The sequence below is a fragment of the Dendrobates tinctorius genome, unplaced genomic scaffold, assembly GCF_039654945.1.
Source record: "Dendrobates tinctorius isolate UK_male_01 unplaced genomic scaffold, ASM3965494v1 ptg000202l, whole genome shotgun sequence".
In the NCBI taxonomy this organism is placed as follows: Eukaryota; Metazoa; Chordata; class Amphibia; order Anura; family Dendrobatidae; genus Dendrobates; species Dendrobates tinctorius.
Genome location: NW_027361869.1, coordinates 150,844 through 175,259, shown reverse-complemented (window position 1 = coordinate 175,259; position 24,416 = coordinate 150,844). Strand labels below are relative to the sequence as shown.

Here is a 24,416-nt window from a genome sequence, read left to right as displayed (position 1 = left end):
GGACTAGGTGTCTCATGCCTCTTGGTCCAACTCCAACCACACCCCTATCACATTGCACACAGCTTCCAATCAGTGGTGTGGGCGGGGTTATACAGAGCTCAGCATTTAGAGCTCTGCTAGATCTGTAGCAGAGTAAACTGTGATTGTATCACAACTGCTGCACCCAGTAAACCATGTGAAACATTGCTGAAATCAAGGTCTCTGTCCCTATATCATGCTGCTGCCAGATTACATAGCAAAAACTTACTGACAGATTCCCTTTAAGAATGATACTTTCCATTTATGCCTCCTTTTAGTGACTTTCGGTCAAAATGATCCGTTAAAGACAGAAATTTAAATCACTAAGCTTATGGTGATGAAAATATGAGATCTTTTTGTAAACTGGTCACCTTTATTCCTTAAAGGGCATCTCCATCCACAATATACACTGCTCAAAAAAATAAAGGGAACACTAAAATACCACATCCTAGATGTCACTGAATGAAATATTCCAGTTGCAAATCTTTATTCATTACATAGTGGAATGCATTGAGAACAGTTAAACATAAAAATGATCAATGTAAATCAAAATTAATATCCCATGGAAGTCTGGATTTGGAAGGATACTCAAAATCAAAGTGGAAAATCAAATTACAGGCTGATCCAACTTCAGTGGAAATTACAAGAAAATGATGCTCAGTAGTGTGTGTGGCCTCCTCATGCCTGTATGCAGGGCCGGACTGGGACTAAAATTCAGCCCTGGCATTTGAAGTTACACAGGCCCACTAGTCACATGGTGACTATATAATATCTTTGTACACTTGTAGGTTACAAGAAGTGAGAGGAGATTAACACGACTATATAACATGTAGTCACAGCTGTGCCCAGTATTTCAGCTCAGTCCTATTTATTGCTTTTAGGTACAGTACTCCTCCCAAATCTCTGTCCCCTTTTGTACGCACGGTAACAGAATTCCTGGCAGAACTGCTCTTTATTGGGCAACCAGACCCCCTGGTCATAGCCGCCCCTATCATACCTCCCAACTTTTGAAGAAGGGAAAGATGGACAAAGACTGCGGCGCGCATAGCGCGCCGCTGCAAATTTTGCCCACGCCCAGCCACACCCATTTCACAACTAGTCACACCCATGTACACACCTAATCGCACCCATTTAGCACTGCTGATCACACTGACTGGTACTGAGGGCACAGTGGCTGGCATTATGGGCACACTGACTGGCACTAAGGAAGAGAGAAAACAGAGAGAGAGAGAAAAAAGAAAACCGAGAGAGAAAGAAAGGGGAAAAAAAGAAAGAACAGTGAGAGACAGAGAAAGAACAGAGAGAGAAAGAAAGAGGGGAAAGAAAGAAAGAACAGAGAGAGACAGAGAAAGAACAGAGAGAGAAAGAAAGAAGTAAAGAAAAGAAAGAACAGAGAGAAAGAGAGGAAAGAAAGAGGGGAAGAAAGAACAGAGAGAAAAAAGAAAGAACAGAGAGAAAAAAGAAAGAACAGAGAGAGAAAGAAAGAACAGAGAGAGAAAGAAAATGAGGGAAAGACAGAACAGAGAATGAAAGAACAGAGAAAGAAAGAAAAAGAGAGAAATAAATAAATAAAGATTCTACAAAGATACTATAGCAGCCCGGCTCCCATTGTAGTGCCCACCTGAGCCTCCCGGTGCAGGACGTATCATGATCCGCTCACATGGCCGGCATCCCCGATTCCAAGGCGATCCTGCTGTCTGCGCTGTCGGAGGAGGACACGATGATGGATCTGAAGCATTCCTGGTTCCGTCACAATCTCCTCAAGAAATTCTCATTTCCGGTCAGCTTCCAGCACATCACTTCAGGTGGAACGTCATGTGTGTGTTTTAAAATGCTCCTCGGGGCTCCACCGTGTACTCCTGTGTCCATGGGAAAAGCCCGCTTTGTATGCTTTGTACACACTTGGCTCCTCTCTGTACATCCCGTACACATATGGCTCCACTCCATACACACGGCTCCACTCCGTCCACCTCGTACACGCGTGGCTCCACTCCGTCCACCTCGTACACGCGTGGCTCCTCTCCGTACACCTCGTACACGCGCGGCTCCGCTCCGTACACCTCGTACACGCGCGGCTCCGCTCCGTACACCTCGTACACGCGCGGCTCCGCTCCGTACACCTCGTACACGCGCGGCTCCGCTCCGTACACCTCGTACACGCGCGGCTCCGCTCCGTACACCTCGTACACGCGCGGCTCCGCTCCGTACACCTCGTACACGCGCGGCTCCGCTCCGTACACCTCGTACACGCGCGGCTCCGCTCCGTACACCTCGTACACGCGCGGCTCCGCTCCGTACACCTCGTACACGCGCGGCTCCTCTCCGTACACCTCGTACACGCGCGGCTCCTCTCCGTACACCTTGTACACACGGCTCCTCTCCGTACACCTCGTACACACACACGGCTCCGCTCCGTACATCTCGTACACACGGCTCCTCTCCGTCCACCTCGTACACACGGCTCCTCTCCGTACACCTCGTACACGCGCGACTCCTCTCCGTACACCTCGTACACGCGCGGCTCCTCTCCGTACACCTCGTACACGCGCGGCTCCTCTCCGTACACCTCGTACACGCGCGGCTCCTCTCCGTACACCTCGTACACACAGGGCTCCGCTCCGTACACCTCGTACACACAGGGCTCCGCTCCGTACACCTCGTACACTCACGGCTCCGCTCCGTACACCTCGTACACACACGGCTCCGCTCCGTACACCTCGTACACTCACGGGTCCGCTCCGTACACCTCGTACACACACGGTTCCGCTCCGTACACCTCGTACACACACAGCTCTGCTACATCCACACTGTAAATCCTGACCCCACACATACATACCTCAACCAGTACCATGACAACAGCAAAGCAGAGTCTTGCAGACGGTAGAGGCAAGGCTGAGCGCACAGGACCTGTGATGAGGTCACAGGAGAGGCGGAGTCAGGGGTGACATGATCAGGGGTCTGGACAAAGGCTCCTGCTGATCATGTGACCCCCTGACTCCTCCCCTCCTGTGAACTCATCACAGGTCCTGCGAACAGAGCGAGCAGGCAAGCGAGTGCGACGCTGTGAGTGGCTGCGGAGGGGAGGGGGTCTCATGCTAAGGCGAGGATGGGGTGCGTGGCGGCTTATCTCCCTGCAGTGCGGGAGGAACTTGAAACTATCACCGCCGTGCCCGCAGAGGGCCAGCGGCAGGAGCAACAGTGGCCGCAGCAGCTGGCAAGCGGCCACCCGCGGCCCACGTGACAGCGGCCCAGCGGGAAAATGCCCGGTTGGTTATATTGCCAATCCGGGCCTGCCTGTATGACCTGCCTACAATGCCTGGGCATGGTCCAGATGAGGTGACGGATGTTCTCCACGGCATCTTAAGACTCGCATGTGCTCTGTGTGAACCTGCTCTCATCTGTGAAGAGCATGTGGCACCAATGTCAAATATGCCAATTGCCCAGACTGTAAGCTCAACACTTGTGGACGTCGGGCCCTTATACCACCCTCATGGAGTCAGTTTCTGACAGTTTGAGCAGACACATGGATGTTAGTGGCCTGCTGGAGGTCATTTTGCAGGGCTCTGGGAGTGCTCCTCCTGTTCCTCCTTGCACAAGGGAGGAGGTAGCGCTCCTGATGCTGGGTTGTTGCCCTCTCCACATCTCCTGGTGTACTGGCCTATCTCCTGGTATTTGCTCCATGCTCTGGACACTATGCTGACACATAGCTACCCTTCTTGCCACAGCTCGCATTGATGTGCCATCCTGGATGAGCTGCACTACTTGAGCAATTTCTGTGGGTTTTAGACACTGCCTCATGCTACTGTACTGTACCTCTAGGGGTGAGAGCAATGATAAAATGCAAAAGTGCCCAAAACAGCCAAAAAGGATGAGCGCAGACAAATGGTCTGTGGTCACCCCCTGCAGAACCACTCCTTTATAGGGTTTGTCTTGCTAATTGCTGATTATTTCTACCTGTTGTCTGTTCTGTTTGCACAACATCAGGAGAAATTAATTCACAATTGGTGTTGCTTCAAAACTGGACAGGTTGATTTCACAGAAGTGTGGCTGATTTGAAGTTACATCGTGTTGTTTAGGTGTTCCCTTTATTTTTTTGAGCAGTGTACTTACAAAATCAGCGCTGATGAAAAATGCTCCCATATTAGGAAATTTTGAGTAAATTGAAAGGGGAATCTCTAATCAGAAACTTAATGTCTTGGCAAAAGTGGTGAGCTATTACAAAGAGCGTCTCTTGCTGTGGAAGACCTGTCCTGTCCTGCATTAACTCATTGGTTTTAATGGACAAAGTGTAATGCTTCACTTCTCCTGTGGGGGAGCTGCTGGGAAATTGAACACTTAATGTAAGACTCTAAACACATGACAGCTGATCCCCGAGGATTACAGCGGAGAAACAATTTGTGATCTGCTCATTGTCAAGTAAGGAGCGTAAAATAGCCTTTCATCTATTCTGTTTTTTAAAATGGTGTTGCTAGCCCTTTAAATGAGATTATATTTTAGTAATTCTGGGTATATTTGCCCATTTTTTGGCATAGGCTAAAGAAGCTTTACTCCAAATAGCATTTTTTCCTCCCACAGATGCCCACTTGGATGGAGAACGTGTATATTATGTGAAGATGGAGGAGACAGTTTTAGCCTTGTGTCATAAAAGCTTCATCGAAAACTAATAACAGATGGCAAGATGCTGACACAAAGGGATGCTGCAGATCACAATGCTCTCATGCATTAAAACCCCGCACTTCTTATATCTGGTGGCTTAAAGGGGTATTCTCATCTCCAAGATGCTATCCCAATAGGTAGTAGGTGTAATAATAATAATATTAGCAAATGCCTCCAATTAGGAATGTAGTATAGTTCTTCTGATTAGCTATGTCGCTTACCCCATGTGCAGGACATTGCGGTAGCTTAGGTATCCATGGTTACAGCCACTCATATAGTGACAGAACACAAAAATTGAGCTTGGTTTGAGTTGGTACACATGCAGCATATAAATGCATGTTCACATGGCCAAAAGCAAACAAAACCTACAAAAGACAAAATGAAAATAACCCTGCTGTAATTAAATAAGTAAAAAGCAAAAGTGCTATTCACACAGACGTCAACTTTGACACATGATAAGGTTATTAATACTAGACAGTGTAGGACCGCCCCACCACAGAGTCACCTTGTCGATGGTGGGACGGCTTTTATGCTATGTTTGATCAAATACAGTATTACTAAGAACTCTGCATGATTTAAATGAACTTTTGCTTTTTACTTATTTAATTATAGCAGGGTTTTTTTCATTTTGCCTTTTGTAGGTCTCATATAGTGACAGTTAGTTGTCAGTTGTCATATCCATGGCTACCTAAGCTTCTACAACGCCCTGTACATGAGGCTAGCCACATAGCGAATCAGAAGAACTATACTATATTTCTAATTGGAGGTATTTGCTAATGTTATTATTATTACATCTACCACATATTGAGAATACATCTTTAAAATGAAAAAAAAAAATAAATGGAACGGCCCCGTCATAAAAGGCAGAAATCTGAAAAAAAATTCTGCTTTAGACCCTCGACTCTCTCATCAAGGGGCCGGTGCCGGTAAACCGTTCTGCTGTCACATAGGGACATACGTGTCGTCATGGTTACACATCCTCCGGGTGTCGGTGTTGGTCCTTCCAGCTGTGTCTCCGTGTTCCCAAGGGGGACCCGGTGCATCGACACTTCTGTGTATGAGATTGATAGATCTGCCGTTCTCCATTTAACCCATGGGAGACCTGCGCTTTGTCTGTGGGGACTTGGGATAAGCAACTTTTTTTGTCTATTTTTTGAAGGCTTTCACTATATAGAATAAATAATTAGATTTTTTTTTACTATTTTTATTTTTAAGTTTTGGTCATAAAAATGATTTTAAAAGGGCCAGGATCAGAGCTGACGCCAATCTAGGGTGTCCACTGCTTATCTGGGTACATACCCACATGTGCCATATAAATACAAGGTGAAAAAGAGGTAGGAGGATCACTCAGGGCAGAGGTAGTGCCCGATGTTATGCCAAATGCTGGGTCTCGGGCAGAACAGAAAAGATGTAATCCCTATGTCGTGCGTCTCATCGCCTCTTAAGATCCTATATGAGGCAGCGTTTCAGCTTTAGAGTCCTTTAATTTCATGTCTGTGTGATTAAAAAAAATTGCGTCCCTCTGTTATTCCTCCTGGAAATGTGTAAGCTTTTGGCAAAGTATTTAGTCTGGTCAGTAGGACATGTCCTTCCTTCCATAGACTGAGACTATGAATCAGTGATTCTATGATTTTTTGGGGCAATGGAAGCGTTACTGAGGGAGTCCAAACTCGATACCAAAATGGTCGACCTCAACCATAACAAACGATCGCCATCTGATCATTTCGACCGACAACCAACTGGCAAACGTTTTGGAATCATTTATAGTGATCTGTGATGTGTTTTTGGGCCAGTGATGAATAATCATTTGTCTGCCCATTTTCAGCTAGTGAGTGGGGGCCTTATCATCCACTTACTAATGTGATTACATAGTACATTTCCAGGAGGAATAACAGAGGGACACATCAAAGATGCTCCAGAATCATTGTTTCATAAGGGAATACAGACATTACAGTTAGGAGACACTAAGACAAGTCATAGGGATGTAACCTCATCTGATCCAGCAGATCCCCTCCGGCTGCTGCAGGCCACACTTCACCCTAATGACCCCTAAAATTTGGGTCATGTTGCTCCTAAGCTCGTAAAGTTGGGGTAACTCTGTCCGATTATATTCTAAAAATCTCCATGCCGCACAGACTATTGATGGAAACTGCGAATCCAGATTATCAGACAGAATTAAATCATTTCCCCAGAATGAACAGAACCTTCTGATCACATAGCAGGTATGGCGCGGGCAGCAGCAGTGCCAAGCAGCGCCCACGCGTACTACCCTGCCAGATCCTCCTCCTGGGCACAGAACAGGTACAGAAGGGGCGGCAGCAGCGTTGTCCTCTCCCACACAGGCACCGTCCTGCCAACTGCTCTGTTTGCACTTGAAGAAGACAGTGCCAGCCCACCCCTCTCTGTGCCACATCCATGCCCTCGGTGTGCCCCCTCTTTATATCAGTGCTTGTCGTTTCCATGTGAGTAGAGATAATGTATGACACCCTAATCAGTCGAGATCTGTGGTCCTCATTTGTGCGGTTACCTACCAGCCAATACCGCCATATGTGGCACTTCACTGTGTAATATCTGGATACACACTGAAGCATAGCTGTCTACCAGTGCAAATAACATGATATGTCATGGTGCTCCTATGCCCTCCTCTATTGGATCATATGCCTTCCACTATTGGATCTTATGTCCTCCTCTATTGGATCATATGCCCCACCTTATAGCCTCCTATGCCTTTCCCTATTGGATGATATGCTCCCCCTATTGGATCTTATGTTGTCTCCTATGGGATCCTGTGCCCTCCCCCATTGGATCCTATTCCCTCCCTTATTGGATTCTATGACCTCCTCTATTGGATCTTATGCCATCCCTTATTGGATCACAAACCCTCTCTTATTGGATCCTATACTCTCCCTTGTTGCATTCTATGCCTTCTCCTATTGGATCCTATGCCCTCCCCTATTGGATTCTACGCCCTCCCCTATTGGATTGGATTCTATGCCTTCTCCTATTGCATCCTGTTCCCTCACTTATTGAATCCTATTCCCTACCCTTTGTATTCTATGTGCACCCCTATTGGCTCTTATGCCCTCCTATATTGGGTATTATGCCCTCCCTTATTGGATGCTCTTCAAAATAGGGTTTGTTATTAAGGTGAGATAGGGCCCCCTCAATTGGCTCTTCCAACACACAAAAGACAGACTTTCTTCCAATTTTTGACAGTTTTTTCCATAATTTCAGTACACATACTACCGCCATACTGAGCCAAGATTATACTGGTCAACTCTACCAGAGCATCCAGGAATCTCCAGTAAAAATGTGAGGCCTCTTGGATTCCTGGAAAAGGTGCGCAGAAAATGCATCCCTCAAAGGAGCGCTCTCTCAACAAGCTGAGCCCCAGTATCTAGATGCATAGGGGTGCAGGGACAAGTTGCCAAAAATGGGGTGTAAGTTGAGATAGGGGTCTGATCTGTGTTTATAAAAACAAAACGGTGAAATGTTTTGTGCGCTGCAAGTAACATTGTCCCAGAAAAGTATGTAAATATGGCCAAAATAATACCGCCATATACAGCTCGTATAATACCGCTGCACTGTGTCCAAATAATATTGCCTTGACCATATAATACTTTACTACATGGCTGGTTTTAGTTTTCTCTTGGCTGTAATTAGGAAATTGGGTCTTTGAGCAACTGCAATCGGGGGGCTCCTGGAATAGTCCCCCCCCAGTTCTAAAAAGTTTTCTCAATCGGCTGAAGGAAACATTTCATCTGATAAATCTCAGGCCGATAATCTCAGAAGCCGTCCTTCACTTCTTCCATAATCCCAGATGAAGAAATGCAGCAACAGATGGAGCAGATTCTCTCATGCTAGGACCAAACTGCTCCGAATCCTGTATTACTCCGTAGGACCCCCGATACTGAGGCGGTGGGGAGATTTCCTGGCGGCCTCCATATACCAGATCTGTGTGACCACGGGGTGTATTTAGGCCATAGAAGAGCAGACCTTCTAAGCTGCGGCACAGGACGAGTCTAATAAAATCCATATTCATCGTGCATTAAGCGGAATGCTGAAAGCGCCATCTACTAAAATGCCACCATATATACAGTATATATATAATTAATATTAAAAAGTCAGGGTATTTTGACCACCAGATACGTATTTTATTCTTAAAGGGGTTTTCCACAATTTTAAAAATAAATTAACTTTTTTTTTCCCCTATAAAAAACAGCACCACATCTGTCCCACAGGTTGTGTCAGGTCTTGCAGCTCAATTAAAGTGAATGCAACTGAGCTGCAGTACCACATACAAGCTGTGGACAGGTGTGGCGCTGTTTTTGGAAGAAAGATGTGTTTTTCTAATCTTGGCCAACCCCTTTAAAAAAAACAACAACCAAAACAGCAAGAATACATAACCTTCTCGTTTGCTGTTGCCATCGCCTTCTTCTGTGTGCACCAAGTGCTGAAGAAGCGACAGTCCACAAAGGGACCTAATAGACTACAGAAGAACAGGATTATACAACAGCTCTAGATGCCACCTTTACAGTTTGCACTTTGCATGATGCTATCATATACGCACTATATGGCGGTATTTTTTTGACATTTTACTAAGGGGGCAGGGTCAGACCTCTTCCATCTATTAACTATGGTAGGCCACCGAGGTTTAGAGGGGTTGTCCGGGACTTTAACATTGATGGCCTATGATTAGGATAGGTGATCAATGTCTCATCGGTGGGGGTGCGACACCCCAACGATCAACTGTTCCCGTGTGTCAACAGTGGCCGGAACTGCTCAACAGTTCTCCTCCTCTGCAGACTCTTTAATTTTCAATTATCTCTGAGCTAGTGGGAAGAGAGTAGTTGGTGTAATGTTTCCTATACGCAGCAAACACAGACATAATGGATTCCTGCTCTGCCATTTCTTTGTAGCATATATTCAGCAGCAGCAGCATTGGGGGGCATTATACAGCAGTATTGAGCGGTGTAGCTGTAAATCCAGCTCTGGGGGTGAAGTGAGATAAAACACTTACTAGAAAGCAGCAGCAGTACCATTTGTGTGTGTCTCTCTGCAGGTTTTCACTTTGATCCTCACTCCTTCTTTAATTAGCTACTGGAATCTGATCCCTTGTTTTTAGTAAGACACATTTTAACAGTTTTTTTGTGAATAATTATAGAATATTATGAATTCAGAGGCAAGGTCTACGTGTATCATAAGGGTTGGAAAGAAGCAGATTTCTCGGATATATTTCAAAGTTTTTTTATAGTCAATTCTACAATATATATATATATATAATATAAGTTCTGTTACTGCCATCCAGTACCTAAATAGTGCAGACATATAATGCTCAGAATATACCAGTATCCAAATAAAACTGCCATATAGTGCCCACATGGCACTGTCATATACGTCCGGTGTTCACACAATACCATCATACCATTAGTGGTAGTCCCCGGTGGTCTAGGACATGCTCTCCCCACAGGTTGCCCCTGAGGACACACCCTTGGGGGGTGAAACAAAAGGTTACCTCGAGAATTGTCGGAGATCACGTCCTGGTAGTCTCCGGGATGTACAATATGAATTTAGAAAATCCCTTTAAAAAATAAGTGAACCATGTACAGACTGAGGATTCTCGGGGCTATGGCTTCTGCGACAAGCCCCCCGATCTACCTCTTTATTCCCTGGCGTTCTAGGTAACAGAGCCGTGCGCCGTGTAGGGGGGCTCGGTGCAGAATCCTCAGCTCCCTGTGTAGCTCTAACAAGGGACACGCTCCGCGAGCTTCTTTCATGTGGATGGTTATCTGATGCGGTTGCCATGGTAACCATGAGATCCCGTGCTGTATGGTCTAGATATAGCTAAGGTATAACACTAAGGGCCATCCCTGACAAGCAAGGAACACGAGCGCTCATACGGGGGTAACGTGTATATATAGGCGAGCAGCGGGGAGCGAGCGATGTACCGAGCGCGCCAGCATGGAGAGAAAATGAGAGTAGTATCAATATATATACGGAATGAGATTACTGTGTAGTGGAATTATTAACGTTATATGGTACGGAGGGAGATTAAAGGGGTTATCCAGGGTCATAAAAAAAACCATGGCTGCTTTCTTCTGGCAGGGTACCATAGTGAAGGTTCAAATTTTCCCCCTTCTTTCCTCACACATGGGCCTCTAGCTGCCATTAAAGAACCCATCGGGCTCCTGCCATTGTCTAACTGCTTAGGTGCCTCGGTCGGTATTCACCACGGCATCTAAGGGGTTTTAACTGCTGTAAATAGAGCTAGCTGCTATCGCAGCAGTTACGGGTGGGTGTCTGCTGCGTAAAACAGCTGGAATCCGCCAGCTTAAAGGGGTATTACAGTTGTGGAAAACCTCTGCCCCCCCCCGGCTGCTGTTTGCTTTAAACACAAAAAAAAGTGAGCCTCAGTCACCCTCCCCAGGTCCGGCGCTGAATCTACACCGCTGCTCCCAGTGACAGTTAACTGTCTGCAGTGCTGACAGCGCTGCAGCCAATCAGTACACTCAGCATCTCGCCTAAGTTGACTTTACGAGTCTCTGAGCTCACTGATTGGCTGCAGACCCTCTGTCATATCTCGCTGCCCACCCCTATAGTGGACCTGATGGTTGTTGTCACCTGCTTGGAGTAAATGACACACGGAGATAAAGGCGGGAACTGACCCCGACAGTGATAAATACATGCTGCCATATATCGGCTACAGACATGATAGGCGTGTAATTCTGAGAGTGCCGCTTATCAGTCCCATAGTCCCCTTTAGTTTGGCTGGATTAACTCACCATAACTCAGGCAAGTGAGGTGTGCAGTTATTTGGATGTTGTGGGTTTTTTTGTTACCTCTTTGATGAGTGTTCACTACGCTCTTAGGGTAATTTCGGTCAGCCAGCCACTCCTGGGAAGCTTCACCACTGTCCCATGTTTTTGCCATTTCTGGATAATGGCTCTCACTGTGGTTTGCTGGAGTCCCAAAGCTTGAGAAATGGCTTTATAACCTTTTCCAGACTGATGGATCTCAATAATTTTGTTACTCATTTGTTCCAGAATATCTTTGGACAGCGGCATGATGTCTAGCTTTTTATGATCTTTTGCTCTACTTCACTTTGTCAGGCAGGTCCTATTTATGTGATTTCTTGATTGAGAATAGGTGTGGCAGTAATCAGGCCAGGATGTGACTAGGATATTGAATTAAGCTTCCCAAAGATGTGATAAACCACAGTTAGTTACTTTATGTTTTAAGGGGGAAGGGGCAATCACTTTTTCACACAGGGCCCTGTAGGGTTGGATTTCTTTTTCCCTTAATTATAAAGACCTTCATTTATAAACTGCATTTTGTGTTTGCTTGTGTTAGCTTTGTCCAATATTTAAATTTGTTTGGTTATCTGAAACATTTAAGTATGACAAACATGCAAAAGAATAGGAAATCAGGAAGGGGGCAAACACTTTTTCATACAACTGTAGTTTGTCTGTGTTCCTGTGACTGCTTTGGTGGATCCACGAACCACATGCACCACCTATGGGGGTGACAATTATTATCTCACTCTATGGAAGTGTTATGTTGGCTCTAGCGGTGTGCAATATTTGGATACTTTTTGACTGTATTACATGGGGTTATAAGACACTACTATTATCTCACTCTATCACCTCACAGGTGGAACACCTCTCCACTTCAGCATCTGCAGTACACAAGTGACCTTGACTTATCCACTAGTGGCAGGAACTCACTTTATACTAGGTTACTCATGGCGTCTTGCGAACACTCCTATAGCCTCACTTCACCATACTTTCTAATCTCATAGTACCAGGTCTCTCTTACAGGCGTTCTGTATTCTTTGCCTTTGAAATCTACAGAAAAGCTTCTTTGCTCCTCAGCCAAGACAGCACCTCATACCTAAAAATGTAGCCATCACAAGCTTTGTGTATAAGGATTGTAGACAACAGCTTAGTTATCGATTGTGTGAGTGCCCTCTGTAAGTGACCCCTGCAGCAGAAAAAAACATCTAAAATATACAGACGTATATCACGTGTTCTCTGCAAATGCAATGAGATTCTCACATGCACAGCACAGCACATAGCTTAGGCTAGTTTCACATTAGCGTTTTTTTGCGCAGCGCATCGGGTGCATAAAAAACGCAAAGAAAAACGCAAAACAAACGCGTGTTTTTTTAGCGTCATGCGTACGCTGATGCGTCAAAAAAACGCAGCGTTGCTTGCGTTTTACATGCGCTTTTGCATGCGTTTGCGTTCTTTATGCGCATGCGTTTTTAGGTGTGACATTTTTTCCATTGTCTAGAAAACATTCCAGACTTGTTTACCTCAAAAACGCATGCGCAAAAAAAACCGCAAGCGTGCGCAAGACCATGCGCACGCATGCATTCTCATGGACTTCAATGTGTTGTTTTTGCGCATTCCGTGCGCAAGCGTGCGCATGCGTTTTTTTGACGAGACAGGGCGGACCAAAAAATGCAACATGTTGCGTCTGGCGCGCCTGGCGCGAAAGACAAAAAAACGCATGCGCACAAAAACGCAAGTGTGCGCAAGACCATGCGCACGTCATGTTAAACATAGGTGCGCAAGCGCACGGGTGCGCACGATGCGCTGCGCACAAAAGCGCTAATGTGAAACCAGCCTTATTGAGTCACCAAGGACCACCAACTTGTTCACACCAGCCATTTACCTTCCCTGCAAATCACATCACTCCACATCGACATCCCAATATATGGACTCCCAGAACACAACCACACACACACATATTGCAGAAGAATAACATTGAAGTGCTTATGTATATACAGTGCATGTATTATAGCCGAAAAACAGGCAATTTACCCAACATGGGATAAAGCCAACATGGCATTACGGGAAAACAAGGCATAATATTAGTGGGGGCGGTCTGGCACGAGAGCTTGGCACTGCAACCGGTACGAGAGAAAACAAACACTTTTCCAACCTTCTTACCCCGAGATGGAAATCACTCAGATCGCTCAATTTTTATCATTCAAATGTGGATTGAAACTAAAACTATCCTCCTGATTTTGTGTGGTGATCGCAGGTCACGTGTTTAATTTCCACACGGGCGAACTCCAATGGTGAATGGGCCGATCCGCGTATATGGTTAGTGTATATTATAGTTTATGATTATTATGTATAGGTTCAACAAAACCTTCTTTCTGGAATCTATAACTGTTGTATTTGGCGTAAAAAGAAGGAATATCCACTCTGTCATTATCACCCACGGTTTTTTTTCTTCAGCTTTATTTTGCAGAGATTTTCATGTGTTAATCCGGTTGTTAAATATAGGACATTTCACCGTGTAAGACTATAAGCTGCGTGAATATAGAAAATGTGTTATTCATATGGCTGGCAAGAGACTAGCGGATACAGCCATGCGACCTTCTTATGCAGCGTTGGGTACATGCATTAACTCTTTTGCTTCCGTTTAGAAAGCGGCTGAAACTGTAATGGTGGCCAATCTTTTCAATTGCTCTGCAAAGGGTCTAAAACAAGCCTGTTAAATAAGGAGAATCAGTCTGTTATAAAGCAGAGAGAATGTTCTGTGACCTCTCCAGTACAGCAGGTAAGGTGAGGTTTACATCCTACTTGTCAAATTTTGCAAATTGCCAAATGGCATAATAGGGAGTAGGCAGACTGTTTCTCCACTGATCATACCTGCTCCTATGGCCACACCTCATCCACGACTCGTTCCTGCTCTGCTCATGTATCTGGATACCAGGGCTCGATGTCGAGGTGAAGAACTGCTACCCTGAAAATTGTGTAGCTCATGGAGTACTCACCAACTCATCCAGAAGTCAATTTGGTCTCCCGTTACCTTGAGTCTCTCTCTCGGAGTGTTAACCCTGTCCACTAGACTTTCTTGTGCTCCATGTTGGGCTTTGCAAGCAGCCCGGCATGCTCCCATTTGTTGTATTTTCTAGGCCTATAAAAGGCCTCCCAAGACACACCCCTGTGTCTTGGTATTGTTTTAAGACTTTCTGTTAGCTTCTATATGTCCGCATGCAGCTTCCAGGACATCTACTGTCCGCTTGTTGCTTCCAGAACCCCTTCAAGACTATCAGTTTGCCTCTACATGTCTGCCTGCGGGTTCCAGGATGTCTCCTATCTGCTTGCAGCTGCCAAGAGACCTTTAAGATTTTCAGCTTGCCTCTATATGTCCGCCTGCCGCTTCCAGGATGTCTCCTATTCGCTTGTGGCTACCAGGACCCGTTTGAGACTTTGTTTGCTTCTACATCTCTGCCTGATGCTTCCGGGATGTCTCCTGTCTGCTTACGTCTTCCAGGTCCCCTTGAAGACATTCAGCTTGCCTCTAGGTGTCCACCTGCGGTTTCCAGGACTTCTCCTATCCGCATGCATCTTCCAGGTCCCCTTTAAGAATTTTAGTTTGCCTCCAGTAACTCTGCTGTTTCTTACGTTCAACACCCATGGCCGTGTGCCCACTCCAGACCCCAGCTTAGAGGATCCACCTCACCTAGTTTGCCTGCTTTGTGCAACACAGATATTTTGGAGAGTTGACTAATATGGTTTGCATTCAATTGATCAAATTTTTGGCCAGTCAGCCCAATATTAATCTAAATTGGTGGGTAAATGATCAGTTGATCTTTTTAAAATCTGACTTCTCCACCAAAAAAGACCAACCATCAAGACGTTGGTCTGATTAGTTTGAATTTTCAGAAATGGAAGGCAACCTGAATTTCCACACCTACAAAGTACACGAGAGTCTTGAAGGGTGAGAAAAACTAATTATATAATTTAAAAAGGTTGTCCCCTGCTCAGCCTTTCAGGATTGAGACGGGAATAACTCAGTCTAGACTCTGACCACTGAAGGTGGGTATGCAGAAACAGTCATGTATGGAATCATTATTAGATAAGGGGTTCCACACCAAAGATCTAATTAAGCCCCCTATTTTGGTTCCAATATTTACTATACGGAACAGAAGATCCTATGTGCAATTTACTTGAACCTTGATTCCTTAGCTGACAGTCCAATATTTCTGGGGACTCCAGATGCTCCCCTGTCAGATCATGGCCATGTAGATAAGAATCTGGCATAGTGGAGATGAGCCGCCATCAGAGATGTCTTGAAGAACGTTCCTGTGCATTGGAGAGTCAGGCGAGAAAGCTGCTGGCCAAACCATCAGCTGAGCAATTGTTTTGCCAACAACTATCTAAAGTGTATGGGGGGCTCTAACCTCCTGTTAACCAATGCCATTCTTCTGGAGATAAATCCTATATCGATTCTTGCCACCCAGCAAGAAGGAAGATGGGACCCATCAGGGCTTGGTTCTTCTCTCCAAGGTCCCGATAGTTTATCTCCATTGTAAATGACACAAAACCTCCAATTTTATTATTTTCAGTATTTTAATTTATTGTCTACCAGGAAAAGAATAAAAAATAAAAATACACACACATTTTATAAAGTTTCCTCTGCACCGCCGGCACGGCACGTATGATTTACAGAGTCCGCAGGGAGGATTTCAGTACAATGAATACATTTCTGAGGGCATGATTTACTTAGATCGTTCATTTGCTAATTGCTCCTCCCTCATTTGCAGCGCAGGAATACAGAAAGACACCTTCAACACAAGGACAGACTTCACAAATCAACAAAAGAAGACACGTTATGTTTCACGGTCCTCGGCGACCTCTCTTTGCCCCATCCGAAGAAATTTTAAAAAAAAGCAAATTTGGCCAAATTTTTTCTTTGTTGCACGTACCGCGCTTTGTGTGTCACATTTTGCCGCGCACCTATTTTATTTGGACATATACACAATCCTGTTAGTGGATCTAATTATACGGTAATAGGAAATGCTGAATAAAATATCCGTCCTCGCTCAGTAAAACGGTGAGGCCATTACTAACTGTTAGTGGACGTGCGGTTACACTTTAATGACTACGTTCCCCAGGGAACAAGTTAAGTATCTTATTTATAATGCATTCTACTGTATTATTAAGTTTTCTTAAGAGAGAGGATAGAGAGATAAATTAAAGACCCGGAGGACAGTGCGTGGAGGGTTTCCTAAGAAGACACACGTAGGGTCATGCATCTAAAGTGGTGTTTTTGCACAGCACTTCAGCTTCTATTGAAACGCCACTGAAAAGGCCAAATCTGGCGAAACAATTCTAGCACATGTCACGAGCTGTCAGAAAAGAAGTTATATGCATGGCCGACGTTGGCTACGTCTTGCTGCCCACCTCCGATGGTCGAAAATGATGCACGGCAAAGCCTACTTTGTCTCCGTCTGTATCAGTCTAGTTAGTAAATGACCCCGTTGGCGCATACACCCGAATCCCGTTTTGCGGAGGTTTGGACGTAAGCCTCAACTGAGTCTCTGGCCAACCATATGGGTTCACACAAGGGTTTTGGAGGCGTTCAAAAACAAGTTTTTCCAGCAGAAACCACTTTAGGAAGCGCTCCTTTTTAGGGAGTTTTTCTTTTTCTGAAGTATTTATGAAAATTTTAGAAGATTTTTTTTTTTACTGAAATGTTCGATTACAGAGTGCTTAGTTTGGAAAGTTTTTCTTCAACATCTGATGTGCATTTTTCGAAATCTCTGCTGAAAAAAAAATAGTTCAAAAGAACAGTAAAGGGTGTGTTCACATTGAGTCTTTTGCTGATTTTTTTAGGACCAGAAATTTCAAGACAGTGAACACATCCTATTTTGGATTTCCCATAGCGTTTTTGAAGAAGATTTTGGCGAAAAAAATAATCTGATGGCCCATATCCTTAGGGTATGTTCACACGTAAGGTTTTTTCTATGAGGATTTTGAATGGGATCTGCTTCAAAATCCGCATTTGAAGTGGTTTTGGATATGGAATTTGGGGCACCTCCTCCTCAAAAACCTTCGGGTGAACCTAGCTTTGGTATCTAGTTTCATCGCAGATTAAGAGGGGGTCTCACAGACTTTGTGATAATCGAAGGACCTTTTCAACAAGTAGGGAAGAACTCCTTTAACTTTTAATGTTTTTTTTTGTAGGGGTTTTAGCCTTTTTTAAACCAAAATGCCCATTTAATGGGTTTTAAGATTGTTTTGTAGGCGCCCCTGACAATGAATTGCTTAGACATAGGCTTAGAGAGTAGTAGAGGCACGTGGAACAAAAGGCGTTATAGTCACATTAAACAAAAAGTCCACATATAGGAATATGCTTTTCTACATCTAAACAGATCTATATACGGTATCTATATATATATTGTATCAGGTCAGCTAAACTGAGGTAACTTTACTAAGCTAGCCCTAGCCTTGAATCAGAAATACCCTACACGCAAGGTAAAAAGTTCATCAATTATCACCTTATCTACATTATTGCACTAATATTGTGAACATTGAAGACGTCTAAGGCAAATAGGGAAATATGCTACTTAAGTCGTCGGAGGAATATACAGGGTCTCACTTAAGGGGGGGGACTTGGGAAAAAAAGTGTGTGACATATCTAGGCCCTAATCCTGGGGAGAGACGAAAAAGAAGGATTGGGGCCTCGTATCAAAACTGTATTTAGAGGGGGGAAAAAAGTCTTGTTTGTTGCCCATAGCAACCAATTAGAGCTCATATATAATTTCCTAATTTTACAAGGTTGCCAAGACTAAAGAAAATAGATTTCTCATAGCAACCAATCAGAATTCAGCTTTCATTTTAGAAACTGTACTGGAAAAATGACACGTAGGCTCTGATTGGTCGTTCTGGTCAAACAATACAGTTTTATTACTCTTTAACGTAAATGAAAGCAGAGTTGTGATTGGTTGCTATGGGCGAAAACAAGGCCATTTCTTTTTGTTTTACCTGATACACGGGGGCCCATTATTGTGCTCTGACTGCTTGTTTCCAAAGACGGAAACGCGTATTCGACAGTTTTATAGACACCAAAAAATGATTATCTTTCTCGAGAACGCCGATGTCTTGAGAGAAGGAGCTAGCTCCGATGGCAGCCATTTTGTGTTAATATGATGATTTTTTTTTTTTTTTGTTAACGGCCACTGGTTTTAGGTTAGCATTTCCGCTGTTTTAGCTGTAGCCCTTGATATGATTTGTATTGACTGTGGCCAAGTCCTCGGAGAGACAGAAGAGGCTTGGAAACCATTGTTGTAGATAGTGAGGGAGCACTTGGCGAATATGGCCGCCATTTCATGACACGAGCAGGGAAGTTTACTTGTCACATGATCTAAAGATGGATGAAACACATACATGTAGGACCCATTAGTTCAGTTTACATTAAAGTCATGGTTCTCTTCTTAATGGCCACATCTTGATACCCAAAGGGGATCATGTAAGAGGTTGAACTTATCATACTCGATCTCCATTTTTGCAACTTCCGTAACGGAATGATAGAATACGGTACACTCAATATGGCGCCCGTTTTAGATGGAATATCACTTGTGATGGATATGGGATCCCAATAGTGGGACGCCATTTTGTTGGCCAATTTGATAATGGTGTAGGTCCTAGAATCAACTGTTATCTTCACACACAAAATGGACGCCGACATTTGTCTCTTTTTTTGTAGATGTCGAATGTCATTAGATAAACCGTGTTATAGTACCAGCCTTTCCAGACGATGTATGGTATATACCCAACAAAAGACAAGAAAATGACTAAACAGTAAAACATCTGCTACATGTATTCTGCATAGGCAGTTTTTGTTTTTTTTTGGAGGGGGGATCAGGAGAAAATGTCCTCCCTCGATGACCCTCTGCGGCAGAATAACTGTCAAGGCAATGTATTGCTATATGTGCATTCAGCAAGTCTTCTGGTAGGTGATGAGCGGGACGGGCAGACTCCAGTGCATCGTTACCGAGTGGGGGGAAGGGAGATGTCATCAGTCATAGATGATCGGGTGATTTTATAGGTGTTAACAAAAATATCTGATGATGCCAAAAATGACTTCATAAAGAAATGAGGTGTTAACGATTGATAGACCTGAATTAAATAAACACCTTCCACAAATTCCGAGAGGAACATTCTATAGTTCTCCAAAAGGTTATGACAGGTTCCACGTTTCCATGGAAACTGCCGGAGCTGATAAGTGCCACTTTCACAATTAGCTATATGAGACTGGCTCTACGATGGCCAATAATAATAGACCAAACACGTTTGTGGCTCTTCTGGACATCCATCGGCTACAAGGACCATTAATAGCAATATGGCAGAAATATGGTTGCTCACAATTACAATGGCGTCCGGTTAAAAAAATTAAAAAAAAAACAAAAAATAAAAACACCAAGATTAAAACAAAGTACGATATGCTAGAAGAAAATGTAAAATGTGGAGTAAGGAGTTTTTATTCTTTAAGTGATTACCCTGGTACGGCAGCCATTAAGCCTCAGGATGAGTTATAATGTAAGCCCTTATTAGTTTGGTGGGTTGATCAGCCATAAAGGTGGTGCTAAGGCAACCATTAATAGACAGCTGTAACTGATAGCAACCATATTGTTTACAAAAGAAAAAAAAACAACAACAAAAAGGCTAAACTGGTTGCTAAGGTTACAGATTTCCATAGTTACCTCCTTACCAATTTTATTAGGCCGTGGTGTATTTTTTGTCATATGGAACAATGTAGGATAGTATCAGTCAGTCAGGCGTATAAAGAAACTGGACTTCTGGGTATGTAAGAAGATTGCACTCGTCCTGCCTGTGCTGTTTCATCTTTTTTTTGTGGGGGGGAAGGGTAGGGTTTGGTTGTAGAGTATGACAGGAGACGCTTGTGTGAACACTAACTGTCTTATATCAGTCTTACATATAAGTCCTTCACACCAAAGCAGAAGCAGCAATTAGTCACCAACCCTAACAATCCTTGATCAAAAGGCTTATTTATCCCATCAGACGTGGAAATTATCCAGAAATGTCCATCCTTCCTTTCAATGAGTGTTCTCACGCTTTTTTATTCTTTATTTTTTTTTTGCTTGTAGGCTCATGATCAAAAAAATGCTAAGAGGTCTACCCTGCTTTACTTCTTAAACCAGGAGGTGACCGTTATTGGAGAGAATGACATCAGTTCCCAATGGAGTAGAATCCAACTGGGTGGTCCGTCCATGTTACACACAAATCTCAATGGCAGTTGCCAGTAGCATTTGAGTTTTATTCTTGTCCTGACGCCCATCTGTCCTGCCAGAGCCAGAAGGTGGCTGGCTAGGATCTGGCAGAGAGTGAGGAACACGAGGTGAGGAACCTCCCTCGGTAAGTATTGTCCTCTTGAGAGGAGTGGGATTCTCATGACGTTGGGGCACGGGTGGTAGCTTTTCTCCTGTTTGCTTGCGAGAGCGGTAAGAAGGTCTACGTCGAGCTTCCGATAGTAAGTCGTACTTGATGTAGAAGAAGACCTCCTTGACTGGGCTCCTCTTTTCTGACTCTAAGGAAAGAAGGCGTTGGAACATTCGTAGAGCATTGTCCGAGAAGCGGCGCCACTGAGAAGGAAGACCAGGTAGACGACCCTTCTGCCAGTGTACAAACTCCTCAAAGAAGGCATCTCCTGGTGATGCTGACTCCCAAGGAAAGTTGCCAGTGAGCACACAGAAGATAAGTACCCCAAAAGCCCAGACATCCAAGCTTGTCTCTACTGGAAAGCCTTCGGACCGTCCCGCCTGACATACTTCCGGGGCTGTATATGGGATTGTGCCACTCACTCTTTTAACACGGCAGCCCACTTTACGGGTCATGCCAAAGTCTGCTAGCTTAACTCGCCGACACTCCCGATCGAAAAGAAGGACATTTTCTGGCTTAATGTCACGATGAACTAGGCTTTTGCTGTGCATAAAATCCAGAGCTAGTCCCAGTTGTTGAACACATCGTTTTACCATATCTTCCGGGAGACCCACCTAGAAAAAAGTAGAAAAAATGATAGCTACTAGGAATAATAGCAATAAACCACATGAAACCAAAAATCTAGAGCCTAACATATACTAAATTATATAAATAGCCTGAACATATGAAGGTGTCTTCTCCATAAAGCAGTGGACCAATATTTAACCCAAAGGATCAAAACAGAACCAAAATATAAAGTAACAGCCCAATATCAAGACAAATACAGGTTAAAGAATAGCACAAAGAGCTAAGAAGCTCAATAAATAGACAAAGGACAAGTCATCACACTCTATTATGCCGAATGACTCATGAACCCATGACTCACGAACCGTGAACGTATTCAAGTACAATTCAGGTATGCACAGCCTATTATTCAGAAATGTCCTTCTAAAGGTACTCATGGATCGAGACTCACCAAGTAGGAAATTCATCTCACCTGTGGTGGAATAATATCAAAGAGGTCTCCAGCTGGTGCATATTCTTGAGCAAAGACGTAGCAGTCCTCTGTCTGGAACAGCACATGAAATGCTCGGATAATAAACGGACTGCAGGATAGTGCGCTGGTTACACTGAACTCCCGTAGGAAACTCTTCAGTTTCGTCTTGTTCTTGTTCACAAATTTCAGAGCCATCTTGTTGCCTAAAATGGAGAACATGGGTCTTAAATGTATCAGAGCGTCTACTTTATATCTGTGGATGTCGGGGTATTTCAGACCCTGATGTTTTGGGTGGAATATTTCAAAGATTAGATCTAATTTGAATGGCTAGGTAAAGTTAGCCATGTCCTATAGGACACTGTTTATGGAGTGGGAACCTCCGGGGGTCTCCACCAACCGTGATCTGGTCTTGGAAGTCTACACTGGCCCCTTATAAGCAAACCTGTCTCTACCTACCATTATTAAGCTCTTGGTTACATTACAAGCACAAGGACTGTTTGGTCCATTAAGCGAAATACATCCAGGACATTTGCTTTTTAAGCTTCCCTTATAAGAACATATCCTGCATTGAAATATATAACCATTTGTCTCCGGTCTGGAACAGAGAGGCCTTTGGGACCTCTAGGGCCTCTGCACGCCCTGCTTCGGACCATGTGACAATATAGCAAAACCTTGAACATGCACATCTGCTGTCTTGGCAGAATAAGATGTCATACTCTTCTATATAAGGGATTGAGAATAAACTAACCATCTGGACACCAGAAAGAAGCAACTAAAGTGGAATTTTAACAAGTCCCCTTTCCCTCTACCTTTACAGGGAAAACTTGGATATCATGCAAAGTAAGGGTGTATGACCTCTTACATTTCCTGGTCTTACCTGTGCTCTTATGGGACACCAGCTCCACCCTGCCATATGTCCCCTTCCCCAGTTCTCGAATCAATTCATAGTGCTTCTGCACTTCGCTTCCGGACAGGCTGCGGATTGCTAACGCCTGCATGTCTTCCGTGATCACAGGTACACCACAGCAGCCTAGCTTCTGGGACGGTTCTTGATCCACCGACCCAGCACTCATGCTCACACTACGAGAAAAAAAAAATACTAAGTTAGAACCAGAACATACAGAGGTTGACCAACTGTATGGAACTAATATACAAAATAATTGTATATCAATATGGAAGTGTAGCATATATTATACACAAATTAGGAGTTTCACAAAAATTGATAGTCAATAAAAATGCCAATTTCGCATCATATTGATCCACCACACACAAATTTTACCAAAATTTTACACTGTTACACTGTAGGAAAAAAACACTAAATATTAGGTGACCTGGGTCAGTCATGTGAGGGACATCCTATAGGGCAACTCTTTTAGATAAATGGTCTCCAACCTGATATTCTCTGGCTATTCTGAAACTACATCTCCCAGCATGTACTGGCTGAGTGTATCAGTCTATGTAAACTATACCCATTTTTTTTCTTAAAGGACCTCAATTGACTTTCGAGAAGCCCAAGTTTGCCCAACTGTACCCCTGAGGCCAATTTCTGATGTTCACGGATTGCAATGTGTGGACCAGGTGAGAGTCCCCCGACCTAAACTTTACAGCATCTTTTATGTCTAGTGAGCTCAGGCAAGGAGATTCGCAGCTGGTGAAGACATCAAGGTTCATAGTCAGTCAATGGCCTAATAAACATTTCACCTGGATGGAAACCCCGTAAGATCAATCAAGTACCTAAATTATAATAAGCCAGGTTTGAAACAGATGAAATACTCAAATTCTTGTTTGTGAGGAAGATAATAAAATATACCGTATTTCCCTTTTTCTTTTTTTATATTATTGGCAGCATTTTTGCCGCAAACAGGGATGACCAAGATTGTGGTTTGTGCCAATTGGTAGATTTGCCAACTGAATTTCTCCCAATTAAAGCATTGGAAACCTAATGGAGACAGATCCATATTTTAGCCTCCTTTGTCTTACATGGGAAGGGACTGAATACATGGACTGGCAATATGCAATTTACTGAACGGTAGACAGTCCACATGATACAAGATTATATGGAAGAAGTCCTTGTGCCAAGTCCCCTAGAAGCCCATCATGTCCTTCTACCATATGATGAATTGATAAAGTTGGCATTGTGGCGTTTATTATACACAAATAAAGGGTTTCACAAAGGATCTGAGGTAATAAATATTACAATTTTGCATCCTATGGATTAAACACACACAAATTTTGCCAAAATTTTAAGTAGGTCGATTGTCTTCTGTCCCTGACTTTCACAAATCATATGAAAAATTTGCTCTTACAGGAATTGCCTTTAGTTTACATGATGACGATAATTGAAAATTTCTTCCGAGATGGTCAATATATTTGTTCCTCATCGATTAACAGCAATCTTATGGGATGAGGAAATCTACAAAATGGCTGTCCATCTTTCTGGAGGCTGTATGTGTATTTTTAATGGTGTTAGAAAGGAAGACTAGAGAATAGAAAGGATTTAA

General features: G+C 43.9%; 1 protein-coding gene across 2 annotated transcripts in view; it reads right to left on the bottom strand.

Annotated features, from left to right (window-relative positions):
- Positions 1-16,027: 16,027 nt before the first annotated feature.
- SBK1 (SH3 domain binding kinase 1) overlaps positions 16,028-24,416 on the bottom strand; it is a 79,400-nt gene continuing 71,011 nt past the window's right edge. For both annotated transcript variants that reach the window (XM_073553492.1, XM_073553493.1), the window contains exons 2-4: positions 22,793-22,995; positions 21,916-22,118; positions 16,028-21,493 (exon numbers count right to left, since the gene is read on the bottom strand). In XM_073553492.1, coding sequence (XP_073409593.1) covers positions 20,714-21,493; positions 21,916-22,118; positions 22,793-22,995 — 1,186 coding nt within the window. In that variant the 3' untranslated portion in view covers positions 16,028-20,713. The remainder of the gene's footprint in view (positions 21,494-21,915; positions 22,119-22,792; positions 22,996-24,416) is intronic.